We start from the raw sequence: 15,878 nt of genomic DNA, 5'->3' as shown, positions 1-15,878 counted from the left end.
TCCCAGGCGCCCCTGCAGGAGCATTTGATAAAGGCTGTTGGGGTAGGTTGGCAGGATGGAGAGAGCTCTCTGTCGTCTGCGACGTCAGAGCCAGCTGAGGGGCCAGCCTCCCTCTGGCATCTTCATGGCCCCCTTCCCTGTGCCCGGTCCCCAGGTGTCTCACAAGGAGAGTGAGGAGGCTCTGCAGAAGCGCCTGGATGAGGTCAGCCGGGAACTGTGCCGCTCACAGACCAGCCACGCCAGCCTGCGGGCGGACGCCGAGAAGGCCCAGGAGCAGCAGCAGCAGATGGCCGGTAAGGGTGGCCTGTTGGCTCCCAGCGGGCCTGAGGGTCTGTGCCAGATGTGGGGCCACACACCACCCTGGCCCCACTGCCGAGCCGGAGCCCATAAGATGACCAGCCCTGCTGGCGAGTGAGGGCAGCATGGGATCCCTGACTCTGCCCCTCAGGTGGTCGTGAGGTGGCGGTCTCGGCAGGAGGCGGGCAGAGCCAGCAAGGACTAGGTGTCAGGGCGGAGCTTGAGAGCGGGGCTGGGGAGTCGGGGGTGTGGAAGGTGCCACCGCCTGGAGCCTGCCTTGCCATGGGGCCCCCTCTGGAGCATCGGCTGTGAGTGAGAGCCACAGCAACCCTGAGGCCTTTGTCGACCTTCTCAGCGGACTCCTTCTGGACCTGTCCTGGCTCACTCAGCCCAAAAGCTAGGTTTGGAAGGTGGGGCCTATGGTCCCCCTAGGCCTACATACAGGTAACCTTCATAATCAGAAGAATGTGGCTAAGTGAGGGTGCTGAGGGCCCCTGGAGAAATAGGGCAGACGAGGCCAGTGACCACTCCATAATCACTTGCTCACAAGTATTTCCTAAGCGACTGCCATAGGCACCCAGAGCTCGGCCAGGAGTAAAGCAGTGGCAGCAGGGCCACATTCTAGCAGGAGAGACAGTAGTCAGGTGCGGGGCCATGCATCAACCAGCCCTGTGCTCTACAGGCTTCAAACAGCCAGCATGACCTAACGCAGTGTTAGTATTCTGTTTCTCTGAAGAGGCAGCTAGTAAATAGTTTTGGCCTTGTGGGCCAGACACAGGGTCTGTCACAGCTGCTCAGCTCTGCTGTCATAATGCAAAAGCAGCCCTAGACGGCGTATAAACAGACAGACCTGGCTGTGTTCCAATGAAGCTTTACTTACAAAACAGGCAGTGGGCCAGAGATGGCCCTTGGGCCTCGTTTGCTGACCTCACTCTAATGGGCTAGGTGTGGCTTTAGATTGGGTGGTCAGGGAGGCCTCTCTGAGGCAGAGGGAATGTTCAAGCCAAGTCTGGATGACAGGAAGGGGCTGGTCTCACAAAGACCGGGAAGAGGCAGAAACGGCCAGCACAGGGCCCCCGAGAATGGGGATGAACTTGAACTTGGCCCGTACAAGAAACAGAGGCATAAGATCAACAAGTGTGACTGGAACAAGAAGGCAGTCGGCCAGTGTGGGGCCCCAGGTGGCCCTCCCTGTGAGGTGTAGCGTGCTGGGAGCACTCAGGGCATCTGGGACGGGGGTGGCATGAGCCCCTTGTACTTGTGGATGCTCCGGTGCTGAGTGGAGACTGGACCAGAGGAGCAGGAGTGGCCCAGGGGAGCAGGCGTGAAGCTCTTGCAGTCATTCCGGCCAAAAGCAACAGGCTGGGCCCAGGTGGCTCCAGGGTGCTGGTGGGCCGGGGAGGGATTTGGCAGACAGCGGATGTGGAACCCACAGGCCTCGCTGGCCGGTGAGAAGTGGGGACACGGAGGAGCAGAGCAGCCAGATGAGGAGACCAGGCTGGTCGGTGGGAGTGCTGGGTTCGAGTTGCCTAAGCAGAGCTCAGCTGATATGAGCCAGTGTCCCAGAGAACAAAAGTTCAGCAGCTACAGCTGGAATCCATTTCAGAGCGGCATCATTTTCCCATGAGTGATCTCAGGGCATTTCGTTCCACCCCAGTGTGCGCTGGGGAGCAAAAGCCAGAGTGACTTTGTCCCTCAGCCGCTAAGATGCCCGGTGGTCACAAGTGTGTCTTACGGGCCTGGGTGCACGCAGAAGGCAGTGAGGGTGGCTGTGCCGGCGTTTCCCACCCTCACCCACCCTTGCACGCTTCTCCTCAGAGCTGCACAGCAAACTGCAGTCCTCCGAGGCGGAGATGAAGAGCAAGTGTGAGGAGCTGAGTGGTCTCCACGGGCAGCTCAAGGAGGCCAGGGCCGAGAACTCGCAGCTCACCGAGAGAATCCGGTCCATCGAGGCCCTGCTGGAGGCGGGCCAGGCCCGAGACACCCAGGACGCCCAGGTCAGCCTTCGGGAGGGGAGGGAGAAGGCTGCCGAGTCCCACCCTGCCAAGCAGAGAGGGCCGACCGTGGATGGGCCCCATCCTGACTAGTCGCCGCACGAGGCCAGTCTCATGGTGACCGCGGCGCTTTCTGTCTCTCGTTCCAGGCCAGCCAAGTGGAGCAGCAGGCCCAGTAAGTGGAAGCGGAGGCCCGCAGCCTTAGCGTGGGGTGGCCAGGACCCCAGGAGCCAGGGCTTCCAGCAGGGTGCACAGATTCCCTGGGGAAGAGCCCCTTCAGAGGCCCTTGCCTTTCCCTGCTCCCTCCGGTGGCTCTGAGGACAGGGAACAGGCCTGGCCAGAAAATAAGGCCTCCCTGCAAAGAGCTCCTTGCCTCCTCTTGAGGAACAAGGCTCAACTGTGTGTAGACTGGCAGGTGCTCGGTGCGGGCTTCTGGACCTTCTGCCCCCTCCTGTCCGTCCATCCATCTGTGACTCAGCTGGTCAGAGGGTCTCCATGTCTACAAGGCGAGGGTTTTTTAGGGACTGAGATCATAAATCAGGTAGCAGCCGTGATTACACACCCATCTAGAGAACCCAGGAGGTCTCCAGCTTTTTGCACAGATCTGCGATGTCTGTGCAGTTGAGAGCTGACCCAAGTCACAGGATTGCCCGCGAGGCAACTTCACTGCTGGCAGACCTTGTTCGCTCTCGGTATTGGTGACCCAGCACGAGGCTGTGCTAGGGGACTGTTTATTTGCTGTTGCAAAGGCTGGAGCCAATACTTGGGTGGAGTGGCTTGAGTTAGGGGACTTAGAGTCCTTGGGACCATCACCTCTGGAGCATGCGTCCCTGAACAGATGTCCACAGTCTTGGGAGAGGGTCCTGGCTGCTGTGGCCAGAGCTCCACAGGATAGTCACGGGGGGTGAGGCATGAAGGGTGTCCTCTGTCCCTATGCAGACAATAAGACATGTCCCAGACCATCAGCTGACATGGTTCCCTTGTTCTGGCTGCTGCCACCAGTGAGTCACCTCCCCTGCGCCTCCTCGGGCCGTGGTCCATGTTTCTTAGCCTCAGGCTTAGCGGTTTGAGAGCTGAGGAAGGAAGCCAGAGGGCCCAAAATGCCTTGCAGGAGACGCAGGACCAAACTCTCCATGTTCCTTTCCCACTGTGCTACTTTGCAGAAAGTTCACGTGAGTTTTGTTTCTCTTGGAATTTATTGGAGTAGAGAAGTTGTGTTTGATGAGGGTTTTTTTTGCTTTTGTGTTTTAAGATCACATTCTTGGATCACAGAGCAAATTATTGAGGCATCAAAGTTACACTGCAAATAATGGTTCATTCTAATTTTTTGCATTGTGCAGATGTGTTTGGCAGAAATCGGTTTTTTAAATTTCCTTCTGAATTTATCTGGAAGTTGTGTCTAAGTCTGGCCATCCTGTTCTGGGTGGAGATGAGTGATCTGACCCAGATGTTCTGGAACCCAGGCAGCGGCCACCAGGGGGCTGATTGTCAGTGTGTCCTTGCCATCTGCCTGCCTGGGTTTGCTCATGTGGTGGTTTGCTGGAGGCAGGCTCTTGCACGAAGGGGGGGGTGGGGGGTGGTGCTTGAGGGAATTGCTGCGAGGGGTCCCAGTACAGCTTTAAGGGTGAGGTCAGGGTTCCTTGGGCCTGAAACCACCCCCCAAGAAGTCAACAACTGACTTCAAGGCCTTGACCAAAACTGTTTTGAGAGTAACCAGGTGAGGCGTTGCCACGGTGGGAACCCATTTCCTGGTAGGGTGGTTGGGGCAACTAGCGGCCCACGCTCACAATTGTTTTGTTCAGTCCTAAGGTGCGTGAGAATGGTGTTTTGCAAAAACGTTGTTGACCGCGGCCCATGAAAAGAAATGCAGATGTGTATGTCCTCATCTGGCTGGCAGTGGCCAGGGCCCCACCCGCCTCCCCCAGACTGCTGGCAGCCCCCTCTGGTGGGCACACCCATGGGTGGGGGACCTCTTTCCAAGCTCATCACTTCTGGACTTCAGATTTCACCTGTTCCTGCTGTTCCTGGGGTCTTCGCTGCCCTAAAGTTTAATGCAGAACCCAACATGTTAAAGCCCCTGTTTGAAGCCTGTGACTCAGAACAGCTAGTCCATCTGTAGCAGCGTCAACCTCTCACTGTCTGGAAGATGAGGGTGGTCAAAGCCCACTAGGCTCTTGAATGTGGAGACGGGACTGACATCTCGCCAACCCCATGGCATCTGGGGCGGCACCCGGAGCTGATTCCCCAGAGCCCGGGCGCAGGCCTGAGGGAGGAGCCTTTGGGTCTCAGCAGAGTTAGGTTCTGGACAAAGGATGGTCCTGCTGTACCCTGCAGAGACTGCTGGCCTATCATGAGCTGCTGAGAGCAGTGGCGTCCAGAGTCTCGATGGGTGTGCAGGTGACAGCACCACCTGAGTCTAGCTCAGTCGACCTCTGAGAAGGCCCAGCCCATGTCTTCGGAGGGCCAGGTGTGGCTGTGGCCATAGGGAAGGGCCAGCTGACATGTTTTGTGGGGACCGAGCAGGACCAGGTTGAATAGAAGCCACATACCGTTCAGTAGAAGAAAAAGCGCCCCCCCAAACCCTACTGTCTGGGATACATCCCTGTTCCCGCCACTGTGGCCGCTCTGACCTCTTCAATCCCAGCAGCCAGTGTCACCAGGTGTAATTCTGGTGGCCTTTTGGGTCTGCACCCAGCCCCCTGGGCACTCGGGATGAGTGGAGAGGATGGGGCCGAGGCAGTTCCTTGGGCTCCCCTTGAAAGCTTGTGCTCTGTTGACGTGATTGGGGGCAGTGGGAGGGGACTGACCCATAGCCAAGTGGCTCCGGGTAGGTGTCCAGGCAGCAGAAGGGGCACTCCCGAGGCAGGACCTGGGGTGGCGCGGCCCTTGGAGTGCAGCAATGACGTCACTGTCTCCCTTCAGCCTCAAGGAGCTGGAGTCCCAGGTGCGGTGTCTGGAGAAGGAGGCCACCGAGCTCAAGGAGGCAGTTGAGCAGCAGAAAGTGAAGAACAATGTGAGTGCTGAGAAGCGTGGGTGTGAGGCTGGCCTTGTGGGAATCCCACCCCTAACCACTCAGGAAAGGGTTTGGCTACCCCTTTATGTCCCGTTGTGCTGTTCGTGGCTGGAAGCCTGCCTGCCTTTGGCGGCTTGGGTGAGGCCTCTTTTCCCCTTTGGGTCCGTCATAAGGCCCAGAGCTGACTCCCTTCCCATCGGCTTGGGTCACGTGCCCAAGCATGGAGCCCCCTGCCCCCCCTTACCCCCACCCCATGGTGGGGTCAGAATGTACCAGTTGGTCTGGTCTGAGTCATATGGTCACCTTGGAGTAGGGAGGCAAATGTCATGAGAAGGGGATATGGAAGCCCCTTTCCTCTGCAGGGGGTGCGGAGCCCCCCCTACATCCTCCTTGCTGGGCTGCCCCTCACTGCTCCTCAGGTGGCCCCGGGCTCCCTGGCTCCCCCATCTCCTCTTCCCCCGGGAGCCCCGCCTGGCCCTCCCTGTGCCTGGCGCGGCCAGAGCCAGCTGAGGGGTCGGTGGTGACAGGAGCTGCTTCTCTCTGAGGAGCCAGCCGACCCTGTCTTCTTCTCTCTCCTTCACGCTGGAGCCTCCTCACGGCCTGGTGCCACGGCCGCTCCCTAGTGGTTGGCCCCAGAGGAACCAGGCGACGTGCGCTAAGAGAAAGCACGTTTTGTCCCTTGGCAGTCTCCCCATTGGGGTCCCAAGTGGGGTTGGGGAGGGTTCTCCCTCGCTACTGAGCCCGGCTCAGGCAGCCCGGGTGGGATGTGTGGGCAGCCGACTGTCCCTGGCCGCTGACCTCTCCTGCCTCTGCCCCCAGGACCTCCGAGAGAAGAACTGGAAGGCCATGGAGGCTCTGGCCTCGGCAGAGAGAGCCTGTGAGGAGAAGCTGCGCTCCCTGACCCAGGCCAAGGTCAGAGTCCCACACGCGCAGACTCCCCTGCTGGTCAAGATTCGGTCGGCAGCAACTGTGTGGTTTAGCAAACCACACAAAACACACAAACCGCGTGCAGAGCAGCCTTGGCCTCGGAGCCTCAGAGATCCATGCCAGGGGGCCCCTCAGAGATCCATGCCAGGGGGCCCCTTGGAGATCCGTGCCAGGGGGCCCCTCGGAGATCTGTGCCAGGGGGCCCCTCAGAGATGCATGCCAGGGGGCCCCTCAGAGGTGCGTGCCAGGGGGCCCTCAGAGGTGCGTGCCAGGGGGCCCCTCGGAGATCCGTGCCAGGGGCCCCCTCGGAGATGCGTGCCAGGGGGCCCCTCGGAGATCTGTGCCAGGGGGCCCCTCAGAGATGCGTGCCAGGGGGCCCTCAGAGGTGCGTGCCAGGGGGCCCCTCGGAGATCTGTGCCAGGGGGCCCCTCGGAGATGCGTGCCAGGGGGCCCCTCAGAGATCCGTGCCTGGGGGCCCCGAGGCCAGCAGACAGTGTGCCCTGTGCGCCTGCATCTTCCCCCTTACCCTCCTCCTCTCTCTCCTTCATTTATCCTTAAGGTGAAGGGGGGAACATACCCCCCGGTGCTTTTTCTCACCTGGGCCTTTTGCCGTTAGGGTGCAGAGAGTGAGCGGCCATGGGGCTATGAGCCCTCGTGGCCTCACTGCCTTTGAGCCCGAGGTTGGCTGTCCTCAAGTTGTTTTTCTCCCCGGCCACTTTCTCGGGGCCCATGAGATCCTGGCCCAGTAAGTCCTGTGGTTGATCTTTACCGTAAGTAGCAGAAGGAAAGTTGTCTTTAGCAGCAAGCTGTCTATAGGTCCTGGGCTCTGTGCCACCCAGCTCGGCAGAATGTGGGTGTCTCCATGTTTGGGGCCCCCATGTTGCCTCTGGAGCCCTGGGCCGGGAGCCAGCACTGAGCTCTGTCCTGGGGACGTGGCCTGCAGTGGCAGCCATGGGAGGCCTCACCCACCCCCTCTTGCCACACGTTTCCGTCCTTGATGAAAGGCCCCGGGGCAGCTAGCCCTCCCCTCCCAGCCTCGCTCATGCAGAAGGAATGTCTGTCCTGTTATCATGAGCTCTGCAGTGACTTTCATGAGCCTCCCAGGAAGCCTGAGGGTTGTAGCAGTTGAGGCCCCAAGACAAGGCAGGAGGTGGAGGGCTGGCCTCAGGTCAACAGCTGTAGTTAGACTCCTCAGAGGTGACCTGGAAGCCTGTGGCCTTTCTGTGGCAAATGCAGGAGCTGTGATGAGAGATGTCATCTGCAGTCATGCAGCCAGATTGATAGGAGCTGGTCTCTGGGTCCTCTGGCCCTTGCCTGGGACTCACGTGGCCAGGGGGCCTGAATGGGGTCATGAGGTCAAGGATTCAGAGCAGGCCACCGGCATCGACCAGCAGCGTTGTTTGCATCGGTGGTGAGCCAAGAAGGGTCACCACCCTTGAGACTTGAGTACAGATCACATGGGTGCTGTGGGCGGACGGGGCATCCGTTTGTCATGCGCATTCCAGAACAGCATTGGAAGGTCCTGATCTGGTCAGAGTACTAGTGTCACCCTCAGGTCTCCAGCCATGCCGTCGGCAGCAGGTTCAACCTACTGGGCACAGGATACTAGATAAGACTTTCTTTTAGCCAGAAACCTCCCCAGGGTCCTCCTTGCGCTTTGCATGGGAGCCTCAAGGAGGGCGGATGGGGTCTGGCCTGGCAGCCTGGCCAGTGTGAGTCAGGCTTCAGAAGAGCCAGGACCCCAACCAAGCCCTTAGCCCTTCTGGGTGGGTCCCTCCCTTTGCAGAGTGGGGGTCCTGATCCCCGCTGCTCCTGGCTGGCAATAGCCTTTAAGTGGTGGCTGCTGGGAGATTCACCTGTCCTCTGCCTCCCCCTCAGCAACCCCCCCCCCCGCCCCAGCAGCTTGGCCGTCCACACGCACACAGGAGCACGCACACGCTCATGTGGAGAGCTCCAAAATTCAGAACCGATGGTGGGTAGGTTCCTGCTGGGGGGTGTCAGGAGCCTGCACCTGCCACGTGGGCAGCTTGCTGTCTCCCCATCAGCACTTTGATCTGTCAGGACTGACCCAGCGCAGGCCGAGGTGGCCAGAGCCTGGCTGCTGAGGTTGAGCCCCCACTCCACCGCCCCTTTTGGTCCCACGGAAGCTACCTGTCTTCTCCTTTGATCCTGTCCCTCCCCCGAAGAGCTGAGGTGGGGACGGGCATCTCCAGGAACACTCCCTGGGGTTGCCCTAAGTGTCACAACTGAATGCTGCCCTCCCCCACCCGCCCACCACTGCTCTAGGAGGAATCGGAGAGGCAGCTCAGCTTGACCGAGGCACAGACCAAGGAAGCCCTGCTCGCCCTGCTGCCAGCACTCTCTGGCTCGGCACACCAGGTAGGAGGCGAGGTGGCTCCCGCGGGACCCCACTGCCCACAGGAAATGTCTCCGGGCCCTACCTCGTGTGTTTTGTGGCAGAGTTACACCGAGTGGCTGCAGGAACTCCGAGAGAAGGGCCCCGAGCTGCTGAAGCTGCCGCCAGCTAGCACAGAGCCCTCCTCGGTAAGCACAGGTGCCGACACACACCCTTGCCGGGGCCGCTGCGGTCACTTCTGCTATCCCCTGTCGGTGGGAAGGGAGGGTGCCCGGAGCTGCCTCATCAGGCAGCTGGGCGAAACCTTTGTGCTTGGCTAGCCAGACCCCTGTTCTGCCCTCAGGACCTGGCCTCCAAGCTGAGGGAGGCCGAGGAGACCCAGAACAGTCTGCAGGCTGAGTGTGACCAGTACCGCACCATCCTGGCGGAGACGGTAGGGTGTGAGAGGCAGGGCCTCTGGCAAGGCTCTTGGCTGGGTGTCCCTCACGGGGCTGCCAGGAAAGAGCTCTCAGAGCCTCCAGGCAGTGGGCAGGCCAGTGGCCCTGGGGGAAAGAGCCCTGGGTTCAGACGCTGGCTCTGTGCGCCCTTGGGTGAGCCGTTGCCCCTGCCTGGGCCCCAAAGGGGATGAAGGAGGTGCTCAGGCCTTCATTGCTTCTGAGCGGAGGAGAGGGCTGGGCTGCGGGTTTGGAGCTGGGGGTGCAGAGACAGTTGGGACACGGAACAGTCTGGGAAAGGAAGAGGTGGGCATTTGGCTGACAGCCGGCTTGCAGCCACTGTCCGTGTGACTGCCGGAGCCACGCTAGGTCTAGACCTCCTGCCCGACCCCGTCCCGGGCCCCTGAGATCAGCGCTGGTGGCAAACCCAACGGAGATGAGAACCCTAGTGATGTCCTTCGGGTCACAGACCTCATTCCCCTGCGTGACCCACGCACAGCCTTCGTTCGCACACTGGCCAGAGACCCCACACCAGGACTGTGGCCCGCCTTCCTCCCCATGTGACAACTATGACGAAGTCAGAGCTGGGCCACGCTGACAGCCAGGCAGCCATCCCAGAGGAGCCGGGGGCACTAGGCTGCGGTTGTGTTCATGGGAGTAGGGTCTACAGTTAGAGGGGCCCCGCCTCAGTGTCCCTTTCCCCCAGGAGGGCATGCTCAAGGACCTACAGAGGAGCGTGGAGGAGGAGGAGCAGGTGTGGAAGGCCAAAGTGAGCGCCACGGAGGAGGAGCTCCAGAAGGTACTGGAAAGGCCCTGAGACACTGGCCTGGAGCCAGTGACCTGGGCATCACTCCGGGGGGGTCCGCCTTCCCTAGGAATTCAGACACAACTTCCCAAAGGCCCACAGCTAGATCAGAATTCATCAAAACCAGGGGGAGCGCCGATGGGGTCGCGCAGGTCTCCTGGGAGACAGGAGGCGAGTGCGCTGGGTTTTGGCGATGCCACATAAAGTGTTGATTACGGAGTGACCACCGACTCCTCCGTCTCCAGGGCACCCCCACCCCTACCCTAGGGAGAGGCTGCTGGTCATGCGTGAGGTGGGCGGGCACCACTGGGCTTCCTGGGAGAGGGGGCCCCGTCCTGCTCGGGTCCGGGGACACGTGGCACCACATCCCGGGACCACCCCCCCCCCCCAGGGGCTCACATTTGATGGGACCTTGCCCTTGCTTTGCAGTCACGGGTCACAGTGACACATCTCGAAGAGATTGTAGAGAAGCTGAGAGGAGAACTTGAAAGTTCAGATCAGGTAGGCGCGGGGGCTCTGCCCAGAGGGCTGCTTTCCTCACTACAGAGGCCACCGTAGTTCTTTCTCCCTCGTGGACCACACGTGTTGAGAGGGGTGGAGGGATCTCGTCCGTCCTGCTTTTCGTTCTTGAGAGCCACTTGCCACCTCAGAGCGGCCCGAGATAGCGGGGGGCCTGTGCAGGATGCCCGGCACACGGCAGCGTCTGCGGCGTGGGAGGGGCGCCGGGTGGCCCCAGGGCTCTGCAGACACGGTCAGCCCTGGCCTTGCGGAGGGGGCCTCTGGTGCCCACCTAACAAGGAAATCTAAAAGCTCTTCCCCACCGTGGAGTCTGGAACACATCTGGGCCCAGGAGTGCCGGAGTTCAGGACGGCGTTCCGCTGCCAGGGACTCATTTCTGCCTGTCCTTGGTTGGCCCATCGCCAACAGGCCACGGAAAGTCTCCCAGCCCCTACCCCAGGGCAGCCAGCCTTGTTGCGCCCCGTCACCCTGTCTCCCGTGGTCAGTGCCTCCTGCTGGCCCACTCGAGACCTGTGGTGTGTGTGTGTGTGTGTGTGTGTGTATCCAGGTGCGGGAACACACCTCACATCTGGAAGCAGAGCTGGAGAAGCACATGGCGGCCTCCAGCGCCGAGTGCCAGAGCTACGCCAAGGAGGTGGCAGGGGTGAGTCTGCCCAGCGAGGTCTCCAGCCCGTCCTGGGTTTCTCCTTCCATGGTGCTCATTAATAGGAACTCAGAGTCTGGGCTCTCGGGCTTCTGCCCTGGCCGTGGGCCAGCTGACCTGAGAGAGGTGTCATGGGCAAATGGCAGAAAGACCATGCCACCAACAGGGAAGCATACAGCCAGGACAGCCTCGTGAGGCCACTTCCTTCCCTGGCCCGGGGACACCATTTCAGGGGCTAATGGGCTTAAATCTGATACTGTTTACTGACTGTTCAGAGGCGGCACCCCCCCACCCCCCAGTCCTGGTTTGATTTCAAACTTTTGGCCGTATTTTATAAGATGGTCTGTAAATGAAGATCCAAGAAAGGCCTGTAGTGGATTCTGTCTTTCCCACGTCTTCAGACAGAAACCGTAGTTTGGGGAGGCCGAGGAGCCCCTGCCAGGCCCACGCTGCTCCGGAATGCTCTCGGGGCTTGGAGCAGCTTGTGTGCGTAGGTGTTAACTCATAGGAACTGGTTTTCTTTTCTCCTTTTCCCCCCATCACCTGGATTCATTTTCTCTCCAAGTTGAGGCAACTTTTATTAGAATCTCAGTCTCAGCTGGATGCAGCCAAGAGTGAAGCCCAGAAACAAAGCAATGAGCTCGCCCTGGTGAGTGAGCGTGGACAGGAGGGGAACGGTGCCAGGGTGTGTGTGCATGTGTGTGGTTCATTGGCCAGTCGTGGTTCTCCACCCCGTGCAAGGTCACATGGCTCGGTGGAGTGGGGTGTGCCCCGGTGTAACCTCTGGGGCCGGCTTAGATCAGCCGTACTGAAGGGGCTCCTTGTGCGTTGGCCCAGAACTCGGAGCTGGGCGTGTGGCTGCCAGGGCCGGTGCTCAGGCTCTAGTCACATGTCCCCTGGTGCGGCCTGGCCCCGTAAAGGCACTGGGAGCTCAGGGCAGGGGTTCTGGGAAGTTCAAATCTCCGTGAGCCCTGTGGCTCAGCACTACCTCGCCCTCCGTGGCCCTCGGATGTTTTCTCACTTCAGCAGTGGCTCAGACCCATTCAGTCAAATGTATGGGTGGGCGTGGCACGGTGGGCGTGTGTCTGGCTGTGTATTTGCACAAACCCACCCTCCCTGTTTCAGGTCAGGCAGCAGCTGAGTGAGATGCAGAGCCACGTAGAGGATGGTGACGTAGCTGGGTCCCCGGCTGTCCCCCCTGAGGCCCCCCCAGCAGAGCAGGACCCTGTCGAGGTTAGGGCGGTGAGCCGGTCCCCAGATGTCTGTCACTAACAGCCCGCGTGGGCCCCCTCGAGCCCAGTTGGAGAGCAAAGGCGGCAGGCCTCTGTTCCGGCTAAACACTGGCAACTTGCGGCCTCCAGGGCCTGCTCTCCCCACCCCGCTCTGCCCCGAGAGGGACCACCAGGTTCTGAGGAAGTCCCAGAGCAGAGGAAGGGGCAGGGAAGCGGCCAGAAGGAGAGGGGTCGGGCGCTGGATCTTAACAGTTGTGCGCAGGAGTGGGGGGAAGAGGGAGTCGGGGCGGCTGGGCCTGCAGTCAGGGAGTCTGGTCTCCTGCCAAGGCCCTCGCCGACACGTCACAGCAGGGTGCTTGCCCTCCAGACTCTGGACCCAAGTGGCGTGGTTGCGAGCCCTCAGCGGGAGGTGGGGTCCTGTCACCAGAGTGGCAGTGGTGGGCACGACACTGTAGGGCGGGGACTTGCACGGTGGCTCTGAGGCCTCCTTGTGCCGTGAGTCTCAGGAAAGGTGTCTGAGGTCGGCAGAGGTGGTGGCTCTGGACCCGGGGGCCGAGGCACCGTCTCCGCGCAGCGGGAGTGTAGGAGCGACTGTCAGCTGGCTGGTGGGCAGCCAGGGGCAGGGAAAGGCCGAGGGGGCGCAAGGAGCTAGGAGGCGGCGCCTGCCCAGGAGCCCTGGTTCCCAAGGGGGTCCTTCACCGGGTTCCCACAGTCTGTGCGGTGTTTCCACGCAGCTGAAGACGCAGCTGGAGCGGACGGAAGCCCTCCTGGAGGACGAGCAGGCACAACGGCAGAAGCTCACGGCCGAGTTTGAGGAGGTCAGGCCCTGCCTCTGTAGCCCTCGGGGTGTCGGGGACAGTGGGGGTATGGGCCGGGGTCTGCCGGGCGGTCTGGCCTTGTCCCTCCTGGGGTGGGGGGGGGGGGGTGCCACACAGTCCCCTGCCCCATGCGTGTGGGTCCCGCCTGCTCTCCCTGGCCACAGCCTTAATCCCCTCCTGGTGGGCGTCCCCAGGCGGACTTATAGGACCTGTGGGGTGTGTACGGCGTCCCGCCCATGCCCCGCTGCCCTCTCTCTACACCAAGGCTCAGAGCTCGGCGTGTCGGCTGCAGGCAGAGCTGGAGAAGCTCCGTAGCATGGGGCCCCTCGAGTCTTCAGAAGCAGAGGAGGCCACGCAGCTGAAGGTAGAGGGGGCCCGGGAGGTCTGTTCCAGGGCTCAGGGTGGGGTCAGGAAAGGAGCACCACCTCTCCCGCCCCGGCTCTTGCCACCATCTCCCACTGTCGCTCCGTGCGGTGGGAGCCATCTTGAGGCCCCTCGGGCAGGGTCCAGCCTCATTTGGTGGTGATGGGGGTGGCGGGATGTCTAAACTTTTGATGTCGCACACAGCAGCCACCAGTCAGCGGGGCTGTTTACATTAAACAAAACTGGAAGTTCAGTTCCTCCGTCATGCTAGCCACAGTACGCCGTAGGACATGCCCCGTGTCATAGGAAGCTCTCCTGGTAGTGCTGGTAGCTGGGACAGAGACCTATCTCTGGGTGACCAGGAGATCACATCCTCCCGCCGCCTTTGGAAGACTCCGGCTTCCCGGGCATATAGCCACGTGGTCTTTCTGCTGTGTGCCACGTGACAGCTGATCTCCTTTGATCCTGTGACCACCCACAGGAGAGACTAGAAAAAGAGAAGAAGTTAACCAGTGACCTGGGACGCGCTGCCACCAAATTACAGGAGCTTTTAAAGACGACCCAGGAGCAGCTGGCAAAGGAGAAAGACACGGTGAAGAAATTGCAGGAGCAGCTGGACAGAACAGTGAGTGTCCTGGCCCCAACCATGGCCTCGGCTGCCCCATCCCCGGAGCTGGGCCCTGGCCCAGAGCAGAGCAGACCCCGTGGGAGTCAGGGTGGGAAGGGCCAGGTGGGGTTGTGGGAGCCCCAGGAGTCCCAGGATGCAGGATAGATGGGAGAGCCAGGCCTGGGGGGCCGGAAGTGGTGGGGTCAGACTCCTGAAAGTGGGTGGCAGGACATTCAGCCTGCTGGGCCCAGCACCTGCCCTCCTGTGGCTCCCCTTGGTGGGAAGTACGTCTCTGGCCCCCACTGCCAGCTAGGTCCTCGCTCTGTAGCCTGGGGGACCAGGGTCCTCACCCAACTCAGGGCCCTCCCTCTCCTATGTCCCCGGCTCCTGTCAGCCCCCGGAGTCCACTCTGGTTTTCCAGACTTGCTGGGCTGGGTGTTCTCTGAAAGTATTGGAGTGGTGGGGGGTGTTAATCCCAAGGGGTGATTGGAGGTCCCTAGGAGTTCGGGGTGAGTGCTCGCCTTGGCTCTTTGACCCCAGCCTCTCCTTCCATCTGCCCACCTTTGTTCACAGGAGGACAGTAGCAGCTCAAAGGAGGGCACTTCTGTCTGAGTCTCCTCTGTGGGAAGAGAAGTTACTGTTCAACTTACCAAAATGCCTTACACATTCCTTACAGATAAATAAACCAACCAACAGCGTTATCCAGGCCCAACTTCCAGTAGCTCTGAGAGAAGCCATTAGAGACGAGAGTCTCTTAGAATCACAGAAATAGATCTTCCAGACCCCTGTTTGTAAAAGAACCTTTGTCACGTTTGATAAACACTATTCCCCAGGACCAGGCCTGGACCACCACCGAGCAGACGCCAAAGCCCTTATCAGCTCCGTGACAGACCCCAGGGTGTGAGCTGGGGAGGCTGGGGCCTCTGGGGACCCGTGTGTCAATCAGTGCAATTGTTTTCTCTCACTGGGCTGGGGAGTGGGAGGCGGGCGGGGCCGGGTGAGGAATCTCAAAGGCTGTGGGACAGACTGGAGGGTCACAGCCCGGCCCAGCGAGGCAGCAGCCCTCAGCCCTGGGAGAAGTTGCCAGCAAGAACGATGTATGACCTCCGGATGTTAATGCCATTAAAACCAACGTTGTCGCCCGGCACTTCGGTCTCGTCTGGTCTGCTGGGGCTCCCTGGCCTGGCCGCTGGGCCCAGGATGAGGAACGAAGAGGGGCTGTCTCCCTCAGGGGAAGAACAAGTGTGCTGTTTGGTTCCCCTGAAATCAGGAGATTTGCAGCTGTCTTGGGGGCTCCCCCAGCACTTCTCCCGGTCACGGCACCCGGTGACCAGATGTGCTGACCGCTGCCCCCACCCTTGAGAATCGGAGGCTACCTAAGCAGGCCACGGGTGGCCTAGGCTGTTGTCCAGGGTGAGCTCTGTGAACGAGCAAGGGAATCTGTGTCCTGACTGAGGCTTGGACGCTCCTCTGTGCCTCAGGGGGGTGGTCCAGAGCTGGAGCAGCCAGCCCAGACTTGCCAAGATCCAAAGACCCACTGTGTCTGGCAGCTGGAGGCAGCGTGGTCTTGGAGGAAGCAGTGGGAATCGAGCTTGAGCAACACCTGGATTGGAGGGGTCAGGTCCCAGGATGGGTGGGACCAAGCCAGGAGCAAGCAGGTGAATCTGAGCAGCCTGGGGCTTGGTGGCATCAACCAGTCCTGTTAAGGGGTTGCCTCGAGCAAGCACTGTCCCCTTTCATCACCCTCCTGAGCCTCAGGCCTGTGACAGGAGTTGGATTGGCTAGGGGGAGGGCGCACACCCTCACAGCAGGTCCAGCACAATGGGGAGGGTGCCAAAGAAGGGCAATCCAAGAACTAGCCTCCACTGCC

General features: G+C 60.7%; 1 protein-coding gene across 4 annotated transcripts in view; it reads left to right on the top strand.

Annotated features, from left to right (window-relative positions):
- RRBP1 (ribosome binding protein 1) overlaps positions 1 to 15,155 on the top strand; it is a 64,475-nt gene extending 49,320 nt beyond the window's left edge. For 3 of the 4 annotated variants that reach the window (XM_042931684.1, XM_042931685.1, XM_042931683.1), the window contains 17 exons: positions 155 to 293; positions 2,116 to 2,294; positions 2,441 to 2,466; positions 5,214 to 5,304; positions 6,124 to 6,216; positions 8,518 to 8,610; positions 8,692 to 8,775; positions 8,931 to 9,020; positions 9,728 to 9,820; positions 10,256 to 10,327; positions 10,893 to 10,988; positions 11,554 to 11,637; positions 12,114 to 12,221; positions 12,955 to 13,038; positions 13,304 to 13,402; positions 13,883 to 14,026; positions 14,582 to 15,155. In XM_042931684.1, coding sequence (XP_042787618.1) covers positions 155 to 293; positions 2,116 to 2,294; positions 2,441 to 2,466; positions 5,214 to 5,304; positions 6,124 to 6,216; positions 8,518 to 8,610; positions 8,692 to 8,775; positions 8,931 to 9,020; positions 9,728 to 9,820; positions 10,256 to 10,327; positions 10,893 to 10,988; positions 11,554 to 11,637; positions 12,114 to 12,221; positions 12,955 to 13,038; positions 13,304 to 13,402; positions 13,883 to 14,026; positions 14,582 to 14,620 — 1,614 coding nt within the window. In that variant the 3' untranslated portion in view covers positions 14,621 to 15,155. The remainder of the gene's footprint in view (positions 1 to 154; positions 294 to 2,115; positions 2,295 to 2,440; positions 2,467 to 5,213; positions 5,305 to 6,123; positions 6,217 to 8,517; positions 8,611 to 8,691; positions 8,776 to 8,930; positions 9,021 to 9,727; positions 9,821 to 10,255; positions 10,328 to 10,892; positions 10,989 to 11,553; positions 11,638 to 12,113; positions 12,222 to 12,954; positions 13,039 to 13,303; positions 13,403 to 13,882; positions 14,027 to 14,581) is intronic. The other variant, XM_042931686.1, reaches the window with a different exon arrangement.
- Positions 15,156 to 15,878: the final 723 nt, after the last annotated feature.

Source organism: Panthera leo, chromosome A3 (assembly GCF_018350215.1).
Source record: "Panthera leo isolate Ple1 chromosome A3, P.leo_Ple1_pat1.1, whole genome shotgun sequence".
In the NCBI taxonomy this organism is placed as follows: Eukaryota; Metazoa; Chordata; class Mammalia; order Carnivora; family Felidae; genus Panthera; species Panthera leo.
The sequence above is the reverse complement of the archived record's forward strand: the minus strand, read 5'-3'. Positions and strand labels throughout refer to the sequence as shown.